The sequence below is a fragment of the Lonchura striata genome, chromosome 4 (assembly GCF_050655825.1).
Source record: "Lonchura striata isolate lonStrDom1 chromosome 4, ASM5065582v1, whole genome shotgun sequence".
Lineage (NCBI taxonomy): Eukaryota > Metazoa > Chordata > Aves > Passeriformes > Estrildidae > Lonchura > Lonchura striata.
Genome location: NC_140706.1, coordinates 35,216,883 through 35,229,026, shown reverse-complemented (window position 1 = coordinate 35,229,026; position 12,144 = coordinate 35,216,883). Strand labels below are relative to the sequence as shown.

General features: G+C 33.4%; 1 protein-coding gene across 5 annotated transcripts in view; it reads left to right on the top strand.

The window, feature by feature from the left end:
- WDR17 (WD repeat domain 17) overlaps nucleotides 1–12,144 on the top strand; it is a 56,470-nt gene that overhangs the window by 37,030 nt on the left and 7,296 nt on the right. For 4 of the 5 annotated variants that reach the window (XM_021550329.3, XM_021550397.3, XM_021550163.3 and 1 more), the window contains exons 16-24: nucleotides 1,275–1,400; nucleotides 3,571–3,726; nucleotides 3,999–4,063; nucleotides 4,446–4,578; nucleotides 5,815–5,906; nucleotides 7,035–7,134; nucleotides 8,224–8,363; nucleotides 10,768–10,788; nucleotides 11,728–11,839. In XM_021550329.3, the coding sequence (XP_021406004.2) occupies nucleotides 1,275–1,400; nucleotides 3,571–3,726; nucleotides 3,999–4,063; nucleotides 4,446–4,578; nucleotides 5,815–5,906; nucleotides 7,035–7,134; nucleotides 8,224–8,363; nucleotides 10,768–10,788; nucleotides 11,728–11,839 (945 nt within the window). The remainder of the gene's footprint in view (nucleotides 1–1,274; nucleotides 1,401–3,570; nucleotides 3,727–3,998; nucleotides 4,064–4,445; nucleotides 4,579–5,814; nucleotides 5,907–7,034; nucleotides 7,135–8,223; nucleotides 8,364–10,767; nucleotides 10,789–11,727; nucleotides 11,840–12,144) is intronic. The other variant, XM_021550248.3, reaches the window with a different exon arrangement.

Below are 12,144 nucleotides of genomic sequence, written 5' to 3'. Positions count from 1 at the left end.
AGATGGTGTCCTGTGAGTTCTTGCCTGAATAGGAGCTGCAATTGAGGTACAACAAGGACAAAATTACTTGGAACTACAGGTTCTACTACTACTGGAACTTGTGTCAAACACTTGTAATTTAAATTAAAACACTGATCTAAAACGACCTAGTTAATCCAAAATATTTAGTTTGAGTTCTAGCTACATTGAAGTGTATAATTTAAATTAAAACACTGATCTAAAACGACCTAGTTAATCCAAAATATTTAGTTTGAGTTCTAGCTACATTGAAGTGTATAATTTAGAAATGATGAAACAATATTTCTCAATTTCAAACTTAGGCATTTTCTCTTTTGTTAAAATATATTTATGGAATTCCTAGTTTTACAGAAGTTATAAATTTTGATTTCTGATTTGACAGTAAAACTATTTTAAGAATACTATAATTTTCCAAGAACAAAAGCTTTTTTGATCAGGTATAGTCAGTGCTTTTTGAGTCCAGAAATTAGGGATTGTGCTAAACTATGAGAAGTCTAATAAGAATTTTAGTGGACAGAAAAAAGAGAGTAGTCTCTTTTTTTTTTTTTTTTTTTTGGGGTGGGGGGTGAGGTTTCCCTACTAGGATTTTATGCTTTTTACCAACTCAAAAATAATTGGACTTCTAAACTTGTGATCCTTTTGTTCTTAGAAAAGCTTCTTTAGGTCAAAGGTTTAATGATTTTTTTTTAAGCTTTTGAATTCTCACTCTCTTCTAGACTTCATTCAGTGTTAAACTGTTGTCCTGTTTCTAAAGAAGGGTTGATTCAAAGACTAGGCCAATAGAAATGCTTAAAATTTATTTAAAAAAATTTATTTTGTGCATATACCAGGTTGTGACAGTAAAGCCTTGAAGCCCTTTTCTACCTGGCCCATGCCTTTGTTTTATAGAAGGTAGTAAACAAGTCCTGGGTCAGCTCCTGCATGGCAGCAGCTGACTGTTGGTTTGTGCCAGCAGTAGACACAAGATAGCTTGGATTTATTTGAGAGCCAAAGGGAAAACTAATGGCTCAGCTGTGAGCCCTCAGCTATGTCCGCACATAACCAAGCAGGTTCATGGATCTCACTGTATCTTTACAGCCTTCATGAAGACTGAAGGACTTGTAGTCTCTGGAACTAACTCATGTTTTCATAATAAAGGTTCTAATATTGAAATTGTCTGAAATTGTATTTCTTGGAGTTGACTTTCAATATCTTTATAAGTTCAAGTTTCTCTCGAACATATCTGTAATAAAACTCTTCTTTCCTAACAATTTTAGCCTCCAGCAGGCAGCAAAAATTTATGGGATTTGGTTGCTGTAATAAAGGGACAGGATGACAGTTTGCTTCCACAAAACTACTGCAAAGGAATTATGCATATGAAACACCTCGTTAGATTTAGACTGGTAAGTGAAGCACAAACAGTATGTGAAAATGGTTGCTAGTCCATGTAGTATTTTACAATTTAAAATAACATTCAATGCTTTACAAAAGGTCACAGCTTCATATACAAAGATATTTGTGTAATACTAGTTCTTCCCTGCAATGCTAGTCTTACAATAGTATCTAGCTGAGTGTGTGAGTTCATCCATACTCAGTGTTAAAATTCTAGGCTACCGTTATTAACTAGAAAAGCATTTTTCAAAACAAAAACAATTGCAAGTAATTATCATTACAGTTTCACCTATGAAGCAATTTGCCTTGCCTATTATATACACTGTATTTTTATATTCAGTAAAGTCAAATTATTTGTTTGTATAAACATTAAGTGTTTAGATGCGTGTTCAGATGCACAGATAGAGGAATTAATGTCTGAAAATGAGGGAGAGTCAGCAGAAATATGTTCTTTAGCTCTCTGGAAGAAGGAATGGCAAGAAACTGTCCTTAATACAGACATGCAGCTTAAGAGTGACTTGGATGAGAAAAGGAAAATCAAGTGCTAGGCTATAAATTTATTAGTAGCTGTATTTATGAATATGCAACCAGATACACAGTTTGTGTAAAATATGAAGATTCATTAGTCTGTCAGGAAGTTCTTAGGAGTACTAAAGAATCCCGTACTCTAATGACTAGATTGTAAATAGAGGAAAGATGATCTACTGGTATGAATCAGGGAATGCACTTGCCAGCCCCAGGGCTAATACTTGCCAGGTATCACCTGTTGTTTGCTGTTACATGCTGTCTCTTTTGTAAAATCACAGGCTGTCTTAGAGTGTCCTATGTTCCTTTTGACTCTCAAGCGATTAAAGTTTATTAGTGTTATTAACTGTCATAATAGCAGCTGCTCTGCTAATCCTATGAAGCTCTGTTTGTGTGTCCATGTGTCCAAAAAAACAGTTTTCTCAGCCAGTTAGCCTGGGAAGACATTAAATATTGATGTGTGCATCGCCAGCAGCCTGTTTAGCCCTGCAAAATTATTTCATGCATTTATAAGTCCAGTGACCTAGAGTAGCTATAGTAATTGCTGGTCATTCTGTGTACCTGGATTAAGTGTTTACATTAATTAAAAGCATTTTTTCCCGTTGCTGACACAATCTTGTTTGAAAGCTCTAAGAGAAAGTAAGGAGTAGGGTAATGCTGACTGCTTGTTAAGGACTGCTAATACTCTTTTTTCCTTAGGAAACTAAATAATGGCACTGCAGCACCTATACATTTCAGGATGAAATAAGGATGTAGACCAACTCTGTTTTTTCTGGTTTTAGTAAACAGAGAGGATGCATTGCAGACTTTAGCATGAAAATAATAAAAATATACAGGTGCTGAGAAAAAATAATTAATACAGTATTAAAAAAAAACCAGATTCTTGGTAGCTGCCATTGGTCTATGTGGCAGTTTACTTTGATGAAGGATGTTCAAAATTCATTCTTCATCTTCTATGTATGGTACTGCAAAGTCATGAATAACCAAATGCCATAATCGTGATGATAGAATTCATCTGAGAATTCTTGAAATGAAAATTTCCCTTTGTTGGTTTTTTTTTTTTTCCTGTACATATAATTCTGTTGCCACCTGTTTCTCAGACTCTGCCAGATGAAGAAATTTAGTCTTATCTTCCCAACTAATATAAAAATTGCAGAAGTTGGGAATATAAATAATTTTTTGGCTATAAGGTCAATGGGGCATGACAGATCAGATCACAGAGCTTGCTGTCTAATAGTTAAGCCTACTGTTGTTGTTATTCCTTTGTGTGGACATTATTATAACAGTAATATGTACAGTTTTCAGCTCTGTGTGGTTTATGTTCACAATTTTTATTTTTTTAAGTTTCATAATATCAAGATTTTTAAGAGGGACATCTGGATGAATTACTATTATATATGAGAATTAAAAATTAATGTATTATAGGAAGATAATAAATGAAAACATATATGAACAATAAAACACTAACACATTTACTTTAACAACATATAATTCACTGTAATCTCATTGAAATCTCTTTCAATTAGCCTTTTTGCTAAAGGATTTTTTCTTAAATTGTAACCTTTATCTTCTGCTGTAATATTTAGCAATAGTTCGTTCTTAAGGAAACTTTTTTTCATTACAGAAAACTTCTTAATCTTTTTTTTTTTCCCTCAGTCCAAGGCACAAGAACTGACAACAGTAAAGATGTCTAAATTTGGAGGTGGTATTGGTGCACCAAGCAAAGAGGAAAGACTCAAAGAAGCTGCAGAAATACATTTAAGATTAGGACAAATTCAGCGATATTGTGAGCTAATGGTAGAACTTGGAGAGGTAAAATATCAGAACACTATTGAAGAATAAAAATATATAAAGGTTTCTGAAAACCAGCTACCCTAGCAAAGATGGGGAGGCAATGAATGGGTCACAAGTCCCCAAAAAATCTTGTTCCACTTATTTTTAATATATGCAGTGTAAAGCATAACTCATTCCTTATTTAACTCTTGACAAATATATTTTTAATGGAAGAAAAGTTACACTAGTCTAAAATATGGCGCTTTTCAAATGAAAATTATCAAGTTAATTGTATTACTACTTTCTTCTAGTGGGACAAAGCTCTCTCAGTTGCACCTGGAGTGTCTATGAAATATTGGAGGAAGTTAATGCAAAGGTAAGTTAATTAGAAAATGATGGCAAATTGTAGCTTCAGTTCACAAAAGGACACAGACAAGTAGGAAGGATGGATACTATTACCAGATATATTTGTTACAGCGTTCTAGTGATGTTACTTTTTGTTCAGTAAGCTTTGGGATAGAACTGTGGATTTATTGTTTTTAGTTTTATTGTTTCAACAATAACTTTGTGTACAAGAATCAAAGGGTTGAACATAAATTGCAACTTTATAAACTCTTTAGGGGCAGTTTTCACAGTTTGTAAGTCTGGAAAGGCAGATGGGTTTCAGTGAACTTTATTCAGCTTTACCATGTAGTTAAATTTGGTGACTGTTCATATATATGATTCTTTCTTGTTTATTTATTCATTTGTTTAAATAGGAGAGCTGATCAGTTAATTCAGGAAGAAAATGATGATGTCATCCCATACTGTATAGCTGTTGGAGATGTGAAGAAACTGGTTTCTTTCTTTACTTCAAGAGGTCAGCTTAAAGAGGCTCTACTTGTTGCACAGGTATTATTACATATATATATATACCAGTGTGGGAGATGTATTTAGCTCTTAGTTTATAATTCAGAATATGACATTCATATTTAAAAGGCAAAATAGCTGAATAATGATGGTGTAGTCTTTACTTCCATGTGGTATTGACCAGTTTTTATGCAGAAATCATAAGAAGGAGTAATCTCATGTTTACATATTTAAAGCCTGATTCTTCTAAACTGCAATCAAATGACCCTAATGAAACTGATGTGTTCAATTTCAATTGAAATGGAACCTGATTTTCAATAGCTGCTATTGCCCTTAACATCAAATTCATGTAGGATTTGATTTCTCTTGAATTTCTACTGAGAAATCATCTTTATATTTTAGCTAACTAGCTGAATAATGTACAGAATGTAATTTTGACACATGCTTAGATTTTTTTTAACTACAGTGTTTGAACTTTAAAACAAGTTAAAGCTCCATAAAGACCTTAATTTTTCATGTAAGAGAGGTATTGCAGAGCTACTACAATTCATAGAATAGTCTTTGTCTCAAAGGTTTAATAAGATAATAATGAGCAACAAAGTGCCAGAGTTTACCTTCCCTTGTAACTGAGCCCTGAGGTTTAAGGCTGTTATCCCAGCTATATCTTAAAGCATGTGAAAGAATTTTTAAAAAAATCACAGACTCAATTGGGTTGGAAAAGATCTCTGAGATCAGTGAGTTCAAACCTTGACCAACCACCACTTTGTCAGCTGATTTCATTTTAAACCACACTGATGTCTTTGTATTTAATGTTAGAAATAAATTATTGTCAGATACAAAGAAAAGTTCACCTTAAGCCACTATATGCCAAATCTTTCCAGTTTTGCTGGTATACCTGCTGAGAAGCATCTGTGGACTTCATCTTTCCCTCAGAGCTGCTTGCTCTTTGGGGTGTAAAAATCAAGGTTGTAGCCTTCACCATCCTTTATATCCAAATGCTGAAGGATCTGACACAAATGCATAGAAAAGAAGAAGTCTTTTGCTTCAGTAGAATTCTTGTATGGCTAGATAAAACTAGCTAGCTAAATCTTAACTATAATATGATGTAGTAACTATAAATAAGTTCCTTAGTTTAAACATTCAAACATTTTCTTTTCTATAACTGGGAATTAGAAAGTTTTTTATATATCTTAGATTATTTTTATTGTTATTTTAAAATTTCATTTTATCTTCAGATTGAATTCTGCATTAATTAATCTATATTTTATTCACTTCCAGGCAGCTTGTGAAGGAAATATACAGATGTTACCACTCTCCACAACAAGTGGAACTTCAAATTCTGATGGAAACAATACAGATGATTATAATGAGTAAGTTGTTCTAGTTTATAACTATAAACGTCATTTTACTGCAGAGTGTAAAGTTTTTAAGGGTGATAAAGTATGGTGGTTTAATTTGGCATCAGCAATGTAGAGTTCAACAAAATATTGCATCTTCTAGTACTTAGTTAGTAGAGTTACTAATTACTTGATGCTACACTAATTACCCTATTGTGCCCCCTGACACAAAATGGATTTTTCATATGTGTGCATTATAATTATAAATGTCATTTTCACTTGTTCAGTATGTAAGATGCATTCCTGTGCACTAAAATATATAGCATATTAACTGAGAACTTCTGATGAGTAAGGTTTAGATTAACAAGTATCTGTGATCCCCTGGTATAACACATAATCTCCTCTGGAAACTTTGCTGTTTGTCACCAGGAAAGGTTCTGATAATGTAATAAAATCAAACTAAGAGAGTAGGTTTAGATTAGATATTAGGAAAAAATTCTTTACTGTGAGGCATTGGAACAGGTTGCCCAGAGAAGCTGTGGCTGCCCCATCTCTGGAAATGTTCAAGGTCAGGCTGGATGTGGCTCTGAGTAACTGAATCTAGGGGAAGGCACAGAATGATCTTAAGGCTTGGAACAGAATGATCTCAAAAGGTCTCTTCCAACACAAGCCATTTTATGATACAATGATTCTCATTGTCTGTGCTCATAAAAAACCCCAAATATGCACCTATTGTCTGGAACAGCACTCAAAAACCTGAATTACATTATCAGGTTATAATTGTAGTAAAAAAACCAGTTTGGAGGCTGTGTAGTTACTTCATTTACATGAGCAGTTTTTGAGCAATTAGAGAAGTACTTGTGTCAAGTTTACAGGTACAGATTAGATATCCAAATACTTGATTTTTCTTCTGTCAATCTGAAGAGACATTTCCTCCTAATGTAAACTTTGGGGAACTGACCCACCTCAGTATGCACCCACATAACTAGTGGATGAAGCTCAAACAGATTGCATTTTTCAACCTACTAGTATCATTATCCACGAGCCAAATATAGCAACTTCTAGAGTACAGAAGCAAATGTGGTGAATTTTACATAAATTAAGACCCAAGGCACTCCAACCTTGAAGTGACCTTGCAGAATTAATTTTTTGTTCTTGCAGTCTCCTGCAAAAGGTCAGTAAAGAACTGGCAGATTGGTATTTCCAGGATGGCCATGCAGTGCTTGCAGCATGTTGTCATCTAGCTGTTGAAAATATAGAGGTAAGTTTTTTTTTCTTTAATGATGAAGAAGACAACATTTACTTCCTTTCTACATCTCTACACATGTTTTAAACTGTATGTATCACATTCTAAAATGGTATTTGGTATTTGATTTTTTTATATTTATGGAGGGTTAGGTAGTTATAATATTAAAGGTAGTAGCAGAACTCCCTTGATGCTATTAAATTCAAGGTTTCTCTCGTGCACAGAAGATAGCATGTTGCTGCTGAATTTTATTTGCAGTATCTTGCTATATTAGACAAATATAAGATACTTAAGTATCTTAGATATGTACATCTAAGTGCTACTGTTTATGATGACCCAAAATACCCATTCAGAACTGGAAGTTACTGGGCTAAAGAAGATGCAATCATCCACCTTTAAGAATTTGCAGTCTAAATTAACAAGTAAATAGGAAAAAAAAAAACCCACCCCTCAGTAGAAAAATAGAAACAAACAAAAAAAGGAAACATTTTATTATGTTTTTTATTAGCTTGTAGTTTTACAAATTTTTTATTTTCCTCATTTTATCTGGATTTTGGTATTGCTGAATTAACATGTTTTTCCTCCTCTGTCCCCTCAAATAAATACAATTCCATCCCAATGAGCTATTCTGAGACAAACTGAGAATCAGTTAATTCCTATATTTCTAAATAGGCATGTTTGAAGTTGTTGTGTAGTAGTTTCATAGGGTTTGACATTCTGCTGTGGCTATCAGTAGTTATGCTCAGAGAGAGTAAGAACAGGACAATCTTTCCTGTTTTCTGGGGTTTTTGAGTCTCCTTTCATTGAGAGGGGAAAATACACACTCTGAATGCTAGTGTCCTTAAGATTAAATTGAATTCCTAGCATGCATTTTAGTTGTTGTATTTGTGTGAGCTCTTCAGTTGAATAAAGGAAGATTCTGCTAAAGGAAACCACATGGTGCATAATTATTTACTCATTCAAGAGACCCAAAATATATATAATTAACTATTGCATATTTTGTCCTTCTGTAAAACATGTCATAAGTGAATGTCATATGCTCAGCGTGATGAATGTCCAAAACTGCTTATGTCCTTTAATAATATTATTTTCTCATTGAGCAAGCTTGCGATGGCAAACCTGATTCGTGGAAATGAACTGGAGCTGGCAATCAGTGTGGGTACTGTCTTGGGAGAAAGTGCAGCCCAAGCAACACATTATGCCCTAGAATTACTAGCAAGAAAATGTATGGCAGTAATAACATGGTAAGAATTTCTTAATCCGAAGAAGATTTTTAAGATTTTCTCCCTGACAAAGCAATCAAGGTGTTTCATTGTGAAACCTTTGTAGAGATCAAAGCACCATAGAAAGGGAGAATAAAAACTGCTGCTTGAATAAGACTTGCTATATTAGACCTTTGAAATACAAGGCATGCAAATGTTCTGTTTTAATTTCAAAATATATTCTGTATGCATTGTAAATGAGAGAGGAGTCATTGTCAGAGTATGAAACCCACTGAAAAAACCCTAGCTACCTGGGCAATAGGTAGCTTATCAAGTCCTAGTTTGTACTGAGTAAAAAGAATTGCTTCAAAAAAAGTAAGGCTAGAATTGAGTCAAAAAGTCAAAAGGGAGAGCTCAAGGATATGTGAAGTGATTTTTAAGTACTTGATTGAAAAATTTAAAACTATTTGTCTTAGGAATTATCTTCTAATGTGGTTAGGAAAACAAGACTCCTGCAAAGATTTAAGTGTGAAACAGGATTTCTATTTAATTCTGCAGAAGTAACTTCTCTCTTGCATATAGGGTAAACCTTTTGTGGTAAATTTTCTGTTCCTCATTGTAGTGGTTTTACTTTGAAGAGTACAACTTCTTGTTTTTTATCATAACAATGAAAAAGCAGAAAACCTTTCTAAGATGTATTTGGCAGCTGTATAACTAGTTTGTAATTAACATTTCACAGAAAATGTGCGATTAAACAGTTAAAGATCATTTTTTTCTCTACAGTTAGTATTTCCTAATGTATCTAGAGGTAGCCTGGGAGAAACATAGTGGAACTCCTCTCTACAGAATATTTAGCTTTCATTAAACAATGAAGCATTGTAGAAAAAAAGATAAAATAAGAAACTGGTTACTTGCTGCTTTCATTTTGCAGTGGTTTTGTATGTCTGCATTGCACCAGTCTTAATAGAGTTGTTTTGGCAACTCCATCTGCAGCTTTTAAGGTGTCTGAAGCTCTTTCATTGTTAAGGGTGATTTTTATGTAGCCTCCAATAGGAAGCATTGGATGTGGAGTTAAAAAAACAGTGTATATTTTTTCCAACTCTATAACAAAAGCTTGTTCTGATCTCAGGGCTGGAATTAGAGCTTATAATGGTATGGCATTCATGTTTATGTCCATAAAGGTTCTGTAAACTTACAGCATGTGTACACTGAAGTCTACATGGTGATAAAGTCTATAAGTGATAATAATTTTAAATGGTATACTGCATATTGTCCAAATACACATCTAGATTTTTCAATGGGTTTCACATGCTGTACTGAACACCTTGCAATCCTGGATTCTGGTTTTCAGCCATTGCAGCATATTTTTTATGTTCTGTAGGAAAAAATCAAGAGATTCATGAATCTCTTTGTTTTGTAATAAAGAGATTTTCACACAGCATAATCCCCTTGGTTAACTGCACTCATAAGATCATGTATAGGGAAGCTGGAGTTCAAGGGTCTCTGATATTTGAAGGGCTCCCTTTTTATTGTTACTGGTTGTTATCCTTAGGGATATCCATCAATTGGAAACATTTCACTGTAGCAAGGCACTTAATTGTAGACAGTAAAAGAAATACCAGAAGGATTTTGATGGGTTAATAAAGAAATCAATTACTAGTGGAATGTTGCTTGGGTTTTAGTTGGTTGTTTTTAGAAATGGTCTAAAATATAAAATCAACAAAAACTAATTTAAAACTAAACATTCATGTACTTTCCCAAATCTAGAGACTTGAGAAAATATGTGAGTGTTTAAGGACACATTTTTATTTGTATTTAACACCTAAATACTGTCAAAAGCAACTTTCTATTATTCAAAAAGCTAGTCGTATTTTACCTAAGATACTGAGCTCTGCATATGTAAACTCAGCTACCTCATTTTCATCTTTATAGTTAGTGTTTTCAGTTTGATTCTTCAAAATCATTCCAGTTTCTTAAAAATCCCAGATTCTTAAAAATAATTTAAGCTAGCACAATTTGTAGGCCATTATCTTATTTGAATTACTTTTTTTCAAATGAACATAGGATTTCAGTTTTTTGACAAGACAATTTCTCATCACTTAAAAATGTTTAAATTGTTTATGAAGTTTAGGACATATGAGTGACTGATCTTGAAAATAGCTTAAGAACTTGTGAAATATCCTAGATTCTGAAAGAATGCTTCTGTAACTTGGAGAAGTGGCTATTGCACATTAATAATATCACAGATTTTCTAAAGACCTTTGGGCATGAGATTCTTTATCTTGTCAAAAGGCATAAAAGAGAAAGCTGTCTTTTGTTGTTGCTGTTGAAGTCAGTTGCCTGACCCTTAGATTTGCTGCTGTAGTTTAATTATTTTCTATCAGATATTTTCTTTGTAAAATAATACAAAATTTTATTCAATACTGTTTCAATGTCTTCCTTTTAGCTTCCCATCACTTGGATACAGGTATTTTGCTTTTTTGGAGAATGTTTAAGCTTATTTTTCCCTTAATAAAGTCACAAGCTTTTCAAATTTCTCTAAGTGTCCTAAATTTTCATTGTGATTAATACTTGAAAGTGAGATAGAAAGCAGTTGTAAATACTGGATAATAGCTTACTTGAACATTTTTAAGCAAAGGCCCACATTCTGAAAATCCAGAGGAAATCAGTAGGATTTTTTGCCTTACAGAGGGGCAAGTCTGTTTTGAGGTTCACAGGAGAAATGATGTCTGCATGAATAGAGAAGTCACAGAATAACCAGTCATGAAAACTTAAATAGAACAATATCCAAATAATTTCCTAATATTATGCATTGCCTTCAGTTGTTTCTTGTATGAAGGATAGGGTAACAAATGGTAAAAAGTTTAGGAAAATGTGAGAAATGTCAGTTTGTTAAAATAGTTTTCCTTTGAGAAGGATGAAAATAGGTATCACATTTTTTTTCCCATATAATCTCTCTATTTCAATGTCACATGAGCACCAAGCCATTCTGGATGACCAAGAAACGTCCTATATTGATGTCATGAAGCTTAGACGCCTGGAATTTTGAGGATGGTTTCATGACACAGAACTACATTATCATCTTTTCTTTTCTCAAGTTGGAGGGTTCCTACTTTCCTTTCCCATCCCTGCTCACATATTCTTCCGTTTCACTTTGAGATGGCTTTGAGGCTTAAGAATTGCACAGCTGTTTAATTCAACCAATGAAAGCAGTAGAAAAGTAGTGAATGACTTTCCCAATAAGGTGAATAATTAAGCCTCATTTATTGAACAAAAATATTTTAGAGACTGAGCTTGCTTCTGCAAGTATTTTTTCAGTAAACTCTTCTTTTATAAAGAGTGTAAAAGTGTTTCATTCTATTACAAACCATCAAGAGTAACAATATGTAATCTTTTGTTTGCGCAGGGATTTAGCAGTTGATCTTCTTATGATGATCCCTGATAATAAACTGCAGTTAGTAAAACTATGTGCTTTTTATCCTGGATGCATAGCAGAAATAAATGACCTGCATGAAAAGGTACAATGTGAAAGAATTTACCTGAATCTAATAAGGTTTTGTATTGATGTATTTACTAATTTCAAAAAAACATAAGGAAATATAAAACCCTAGGATGAAATTGTCTCTACTGTCTTATATGTAATGTATTCTTTTCTCCTCTATTAGTCTTTGTTGACTTTATTTTCAGTATTGTACAATAAATTTGGTTCTTCATTTCTGTCCTTGGTGCACTCTTTCCCTGACACATGGTACTTTCTGAAGTAGCTTATGATCTTCATAATTACCTGTCAGTATGATTTATAACCTACTAGATGTGCAGCCTA